This window comes from Micromesistius poutassou (assembly GCF_964030765.1).
Source record: "Micromesistius poutassou genome assembly, chromosome: 19".
NCBI classification, from domain to species: Eukaryota; Metazoa; Chordata; class Actinopteri; order Gadiformes; family Gadidae; genus Micromesistius; species Micromesistius poutassou.
In genome coordinates, this window is record NC_140289.1 from 5,173,819 (window position 1) to 5,181,600 (window position 7,782).

The following is a 7,782-nucleotide window of genomic DNA, read 5'->3' on the forward strand; positions in this document are numbered from 1 at the left end:
AGACCAAAGCATGAATTAAAATGTCCCCCATGTTTGCTTCTTAATAGGTATAACGAAGGGCTGCGAGGACATTTACCTTGACGTATGAACATTAATATTTCATTTTTACCCAACACTATCAATTGAACTACAGTAGGTCTATATACTAGCATAAGGTTAATATTGGGTAGATGGATGTATACAAGTACTTACACGTCATGGCACACGGATAAGATAATAGGTGTGCTCATCAGAGTGCTCATCATCACTTGTTGATTTTTGTGTCCACTGCCAAAATAGACGCGCAAAGCATGATGGGTAACACTGTAGTTCAACGCCCAAAATGGCGGTAGTGTTAAAAAGTTAAAAATGTTACGCCCGAGTTATTTATTCTTCTCCACCAGTTCGTTTTGCTTATATTGATACTCCGTCTGAACACATTGTGCCCACTCCTTAAATACCAAAGTGTGTGTCTTGTTTAATAACGATGTCAAATTCCATCTTAAATTCCCTGCGTGTGAGCCAACCCATCCCTGGAGCTATGCTAGGCTAGCCAGCAGGCTAACCAAGCTCTTTTCTATAAAGTTGTCAGAGGATGACAGTCCGTAATGTGTGCTCTCCAAAGATCACCTTATGTTGATGTGAATATGACGAGGACAACGTTACCGTAGTAGATATGGAAGAGGATGTAAAAAAAGTTAAAAAGGTAAGTAGGGGATTACCTTGTGAATTATTTTACTTCCTAGCTTGCTAACAGGATTCAGTACTTGCTGTATTATTACAGTGTAATACCTGTGTATACGATCAGATATGTTTCAGTTGCTTCAAACACAGTTCAAATCGTGGGGTAATAGGCTACTTTCTGAAAGTAGCCACTTGTTTATGCTCTGTACATGTCATGTTATTAGATCTCAAATGTTTGCCAGTTTACGCCCCCTAAATCGGTAATAAAATAAGTACACATGTACACGCTTGGAGTTAAACCTAACTTAATTCCTATATTTTACATCGGAATATAATAGTAGTTTTCTCTGTTTAAATTCTCTATAGTAATCTGTTTTTGTTGTGGACTTTCAACTTTGGCCAATTGCCATTCGACAGGCCCATTCAAATCGTCATCGGATGGTCTGTTTTGCTGAAATACTTCTTTCTTTTCCTCTATGACTTACAATTGGGAGACGATAAGTCTGGTTGGTTGGGTTAGTAATTGTAGGAAAAATAAATGTAAATTCAATTTCGTTGGTAACTAGTAGACAACAGTAAATGATACACATACAAGTCACAAGTTCATTACATTAAACCGATGTTCAAGATACAAATGTACACATCAAAGGTAAATTAGTCGTTTATTGTATGTGTTCACTTTGTAAACTAGTGTCATCTTTATCAGATACATTATTTATTTAAGCTATATCCTGCAGTGTCTCGTGAAACATGAAGCAAACACACAGCATGTCTCTGTAACGCAGACAATGTGCTTTCATTCTCGACTGCATTGTTTAATAAAATGAGTATATCAACATTTTATGAAAGCACACCAGGCAGATTCACAATACAATACAAACTATTGTTCCATTACAGTCCAATGACAATATATCTGCGCCAAGATCTGCTTGTCAACATTCTAGTTGGGATATCCTGACCTGTTTTATGGTTTGTGGATGATGTAGGAATTTTAAAATCTTCATTAAAATGACTTAGAAGTGCACAACAAGAGAACACATTGCATCATGTTTGGTTCAGATGAACAGTTACCTGTGTTACCCGCCAAATGTGTTCTGCAGAGCCTTGTTGAGGGTTTCATGACTGTAATCAACAGATCTCAACAGGCTATGAGTTATCAATTTTTGTTGTTAGCATTTCATGCAATATCGCTCTCTACCACTTGGGAGCGCCATTGGATAGTAGCCAATGTAGACACGTATTTTATAACCTATTTGTAACGTTTGTATTACTTTACAGCCATTCAAATACAGACGCAGACTCCCATATATAGAGATATTCTCACTTTGTTATGTTATACACACTGCTAGTAAGGCTTTTGTCACATGAATGTGGGTAAGAAAAGACCTTGGTAGAAAAGGTTGTTATAATCGTTGGTGTATCATGAGTCGTGACTTCACTTTGTATAGATAACTGGCTTAGCTGTAGCTGTTCTAAGTGATGTTATTTGTTAAAATAAGTTTTTGTTGAGAGCACACTTGCCTATGTTTTCCTTTGTCCAGCACTGGTAATAACTAAACCACGGGATCCTGGTGCTTTTGAGGTTATTTCCAGTGTTTTTTCCGGTTGGAAAGTTAGAACGTCTTCAGTTACCTCCCTGTTCATCATCCTCAGTGTGCGAAGCCAAATTCCATAGAGAAAATATACTGGCGCTGGGCTTCCTGGTCAATGGCCAGACTGTCCAGAGAGCTACCTGTGCTTGCTGTTCTCTGCCGGTTCCCGAGAGAAGGCCCATGAAATGTTAATGCACCTCTCTGTTACCACCAGTAGCCACCATGAACAAAAAACTGCTGAATAATGTATTGGGACTGCATGGTGTACCGGTCCACAATACCAGTTAATTTTTTTTCATTGTGTAGACATTTTAAAGGGAAAAAATCCCTGATAGGCCACTGAAATTAAATACAGCTTTAAGATGTGTTTAGATTGAGTGAAGTCTACATTATAAGCCAATATGTATCTTGTCGGATGTGTCTTTGTTTTTGCAGTCAATGCAAGTTAAACTTGTGCAAGTATTGACGAACACTGTAATCACAGGAAGTAAGTGGTTGGCCCTTTCCTGTTCTGGAGTCTCTCTAGAGTCAGAGGGGCTCCTCTGTGAGTGTGTGTGTGTCTGTGTGTGTGCATGTGTAGGAGCCACACACACAAACCATTACACACGTTCATATTGCTTTTGATCCCCCCCCCCCTCGTCCTCCTCAGTTAGCAACCGTTGCTAAGGCTGCTAGTGACTTGAGACAACAGGTGACAGACGTAGTGTGGCTGGCGTGAGGGAAGGAATGCGTCCACTTACAACGTCTCTAGCATCAACTCTGCATCCCGTTAAGTAGCCACATCAGTCAGATCACATGGATTACGAGGTAATTCTTGCTGTTTTTCATGCGCTATGGGTGTTAAGGCATGTTTTGTTGCACATGCAGTTTCTATGGAGGAATTGAGATCCTTTCATTTTTGAGTGCAAGCTGATAATTAGGAGTGCAATTTAATATGCAAGTTTGAAAATGTGTGTATTTTTGGTGAACAGGAAGAAAAACAAGGACTGGTTCCTCTTTGTTGAGGGGATTTTATTCAATCAACGTTTACCTTTTGTATGATGTGATCCTCTGCCTTTGAATTTGTTTATGAATGTATTTGGGAGCTACTTAATCACCATGTGGGTTAATTGGGAAGCGCATTGAGGATCACCATAGCTATAAAAGTGCTTTTAAATACCATCTACTTTCTTTTTACAATGTGTTAACTGACCCGAACTAGCAGTATCACTATTCACAGTCACCACTGTCTACACAAATCACATTGCAGTACATCGGGTCTACATTGTCGTAGACCCAAGAGTGGGTGGGGTCGAGTTGTATCTTTCCTTCATCTTGTTCTTCTTGCTTGTGCTTCCCACAAGATGTCTTGATGTGTATTTTTATTTTCAAGCTCATGTTAATTGTGTATAATGTGGTCCATGGTCTGTGTTTCAGAGACTCTTTGAAATGCTCCCAGGCTGCCTATGGCGAGTATTGTGCCAAGAACCGCAAGGCTGTGGCTGATAGGATCAAACCCCTTTTAGATCTGCCCTTAACCTATAGAATATCTTTCAACTACAATCAAACTGCTTTTATATCTGCGCTTTAACTATAGAATGCATTTAAACTCAAATAGAACTACTTGAGAAAAGTACTCCCCTTTTTCCGTCTCTCTTCACTACCCTGTGCATAAAGCCACAGTCCCTAAAAATATATTTTAAAAAAGAACATAAAACAAACTATAGAATATATTTCTACTGGAATCAAACTACCTTTCCATCTACCCTTAAACTAGAAAATATTCCTTATTTTACATGATGGTCTCAAAGAGCTTCACAGGCTACATTGTGACACCCCCCTTAACCCTAGCTCCCCAAAGGGCAAGGAGAAACACCCTTCAGTATCAAGGAAAAAACCTTGAGAAGGAACGGGAGTGGGAGGGCATCCCTCCTTCAACCCATGTTCAGTCTCTCATCACTGCCCTGTGCATTAAGGAAAAAAGCCCATATAAAAAGTGAACAAAGAAGAAACGATAGACTTTGCTTCAACTCGTTATCGAACCACCATCCCATCTACCCTTCAAATTTCCTTCAACTCTCCTTTCATCCCTTGGTTAGCCCGGCATCGTGTCTCCGTTCAAGCGTGTGTTCCTGAAGGGCGAGCGTGGCCGGGACAAGAAGACCCCGGAGAAGGCCACCGAGAGGCGGGCCCTCCACACCTTCTCCCTATCCCAGCCCGACCACCGCATCGACCCTGACATCCTGCTCAACGACTACATCGAGAAGGAGGTCAAAGTGAGTCGCAGCATTACTCCAGACACCGTTTTTCTTTTGGAAACCCTATAGGAAAATATGGTTGAGTAGATTTTGTTTATATAAAGCCATGATCACATTTACAGTCTCAAACGGCTGCACAGGCCACTTTTTACGACACTCCATAACCCTAAACTTTCTAAGGCAATAAATACTCCCCAAATCTAATGGAAGAAGTAAGGGTGTGCATCTCTCCTTTATAGGACAATCCGATACGTATCTAGATACATTACATTTTACATAGATTACATACATACATTTTAATATGGAGCGATCTGATTGGTTGAAAAAAAAGTTTTTTTTGCGAGCGATCTGATAGGTAGAACATTTTTGAGCGATCTGATTAGTCGAAAATTACGTTTCTGTTTTTCGCACACTCACGGTTGTTCCTTGCTCGCGAAACGCAGAGACACGCACATAAAAATACGTACGCATACACGAAGCCGCACACTTCCTTAAATTCCATTTTTCAGATCCCTATGGAAACAGAATGAAATGAGTTGACAATGCTGTGTTGTTATCAGGCTAAAGCTTCACTTTAAATCGGTGCATCGACCGATTCTTGGGTAAATTAAAATCGATTCAGGGGCCCACCTATCGATGTAGTTGCGTCTGTGTTGATCCAACGATTCACAGATTCGTATCGGTAAATCGTTACAAGGAACATAACGGCAAATCCTCTGTAACCCACCTTGAATATAACAGCAAAGCCAATCTTAGGATCCCTTTGAGATAACTCAAAAACCCATCTATGCTATCTAAAATACTACAAAGTAGACTGTTCTATTCAAGGAAAAAAAACTTGATTTTCTCAATGGTTGCGTGTTCAAGTAGTTCAGAATAGACTGAAGCTCCCAAATGGGGCAGTTCATACGAAGTCCATATTGAGTCCTTGTCGTGTACCGTGCAGTACCTGGGCCAGCTGACGTCCGTGCCAGGCTATCTCAACCCCTCCAGTCGGACCGAGGTCCTGCAGCTTATCGACAATGCAAGGGTAAGGTCCTCCGACAGCACCGCCTCATACACTGTATATATAGGGGAGCAGAATGATGTGGTGGCTAGGCAGTTCCATTCCCAGGTACTGGATTCAACCCCCTCATCTGCACTCTATCCCCTGCCTGTTCCTTAATTGCAGAGAAACATACTGTGATAAAGTTTGATAGATTGGTAACAGTAACAAAAAGGTTTAGGAGCCCTTTGTTAAAACACTAAATTATAACACACGGGGTCATCTCCTCCTGTTCTCCCCAGAAGACGAATCAGCTGGCAGGCCAGCTGACGTCAGAGCTGGATGCGGTGGTGAGCCTCTCCGCCTACAACATCAAGCTGGTGTGGAGGGACGGGGAGGACATCATCCTCAGGGTGCCCATTCACGACATCGCCGCCGTCTCCTACATCCGGGACGACTCGCTGCACCTGGTGGTGCTCAAGACGGGTGAGGTGCCAATCAGGAGAAGGGATCCCATGGATATCCAGAGGCAGGGCCCCCTGTTGATTTGGTATCGGGGCGTGGTCATGAGAATGGTCACAGGGCAACTTGTGATAGCGTGGCACATTTACTTTGCTATGGATAAAAGTGTTTGATAAATTCAGATTCAGGGAACTTTATTGAAACTGGCGAGGGATCTTGTTACTATCACAGGTCCTCTGCTCTCTGCTGCTCACAGTTTATCTCCTACTGTATATTTATTCATGTGTAGAAGACACAGATATCTCGCCCATCCTGAAAGTCTTAACACTACTGTGCTCTCCATCCACCCCCTCCACCCGCCTTGTGTCTCCAGCCCAGGAGTCTGGGGGTTCTCCGTGCCCCAGCTCCTGTCCGGACCTCAACAAGTCCCAGACGCTGGGCTCCTTGTCGGAGAGCGGGGCGGTGCTGGTGGAGGTGTGCTGCCTGCTGGTGCTGGCCGTGGAGAACAAGGTACCTCATCTGTCCATGGACACACAGTGTCGTTCCCTTCTCTAGTTTGACCCGGGATGGGGGACACCCCTGGCTGTGTTCTCCTGTGGTGATGACCTTTGATGGAAACATGCTAACACTGGCTTTGCGCTCCTCCCTCCATTCTGTCTCTACGAAACGTTGTCGTTCATATTCTTCTTCGCTTAAAAGACTGAGAAGCCGCATCTTGTTTGCGTCTCGTCACTTCTCCCATGATGACTATTCTGCATCTGCTTGTCCAGGTTGACAGACTGAGACGTTTTTAACAGTACGTTGTCATTTCGGGTGTCCAAATCGTAGGTAGGATAGTAGAGCTGTATAAGTGGAGAATCTACTAACTCAATGACCAAATAGCAATAGGTAGATCATGGCGAAACGGCGTCTCTCCTCGCATCTTAATCTGTGATCTCTTCCATCCAGGCAACGGCGGAGGAGCTGTGTCTCCTGCTCAGCCAGGTGTTCCAGATCGTCTACACAGAGTCCACCATCGACTTTCTGGACCGGGCCATATTCGACGGCGCCACCACACCCACCAGGCACCTGTCCCTGTACAGCGGTAAGGAGAGCGTCCCGGACCGGCGTGCCGGTGGTCAGACAGGGCCTGTCCATGCCTGCGTCACGCTCCAACCTTCACCTCTCTATTCAATTCGCCATTGACGCATTTCGCTGCGATTGCTGAGTGGAGCATTTAAAAAAGAGCTCTGAATGACGAATCCTGCCATTTGGGCCAGCTAAGGGCTTCCTGTGTTGTTCACGTTCAATTGATTATAGTTCATTCAGATTTGTATAAAACTCTATAATATATATTTCTCTATCCTGTGCTTTGTAAAGTAATTGTCAAATTCTGATGCTTTCATTATGTTTCTCTATTACATACTGGTTATTTTAATTACAGACTCCTCGAGCAAGGTGGACGTGAAAGAGGCCTTTGAGGCTGAGGCCAGCACATTGTACGTACCCAGTGTCGCCGTGACAACACGCGTCCTTAAAGTTTACACCAACTGATAATGGTGCAAACAATGTCTTCCCCCACCACACCATGTTGCAATTCATTGGAAATGTCATACCGCAGAATAAGCAAGGGGCTGCTTTTTTCCCAGACTCTGCACCAGCATTAGCCGTCCTTAATGGAATCTGCTGACTCGCAAACCGCTTGTCTGTTTTGAAGCCAGTGTTTCATGCATCCGAATGGCGTGTAATCCAATACCCTAAGGAGAACTGTGGGTTACCACAGATTCACCATGCAAACAGTCGGCCGCAGATAATCATTAGCAGTGCTATCGTTCATTTTAATGCTGTTATTGTTTTCTGTATT

The 7,782-nt window shown here is 43.1% G+C and overlaps 1 protein-coding gene across 2 annotated transcripts; it reads left to right on the forward strand.

The window, feature by feature from the left end:
* Positions 1–295: 295 nt before the first annotated feature.
* Positions 296–7,782, forward strand: ccm2 (CCM2 scaffold protein). 2 transcript variants are annotated; one of them, XM_084483561.1, is made up of 7 exons: positions 296–685; positions 4,334–4,510; positions 5,439–5,522; positions 5,780–5,963; positions 6,313–6,449; positions 6,888–7,023; positions 7,363–7,596. In XM_084483561.1, the coding sequence occupies exons 1-7, from the start codon at positions 656–658 to the stop codon at positions 7,470–7,472; spliced, it is 858 nt and encodes a 285-aa protein (XP_084339687.1). In that variant the 5' UTR covers positions 296–655; the 3' UTR covers positions 7,473–7,596. The 2 variants fall into 2 exon arrangements, with proteins under 2 accessions (XP_084339687.1, XP_084339688.1); XM_084483562.1 differs by lacking the exon at positions 296–685 and adding an exon at positions 2,929–3,062 and having other exon boundaries at positions 7,363–7,782.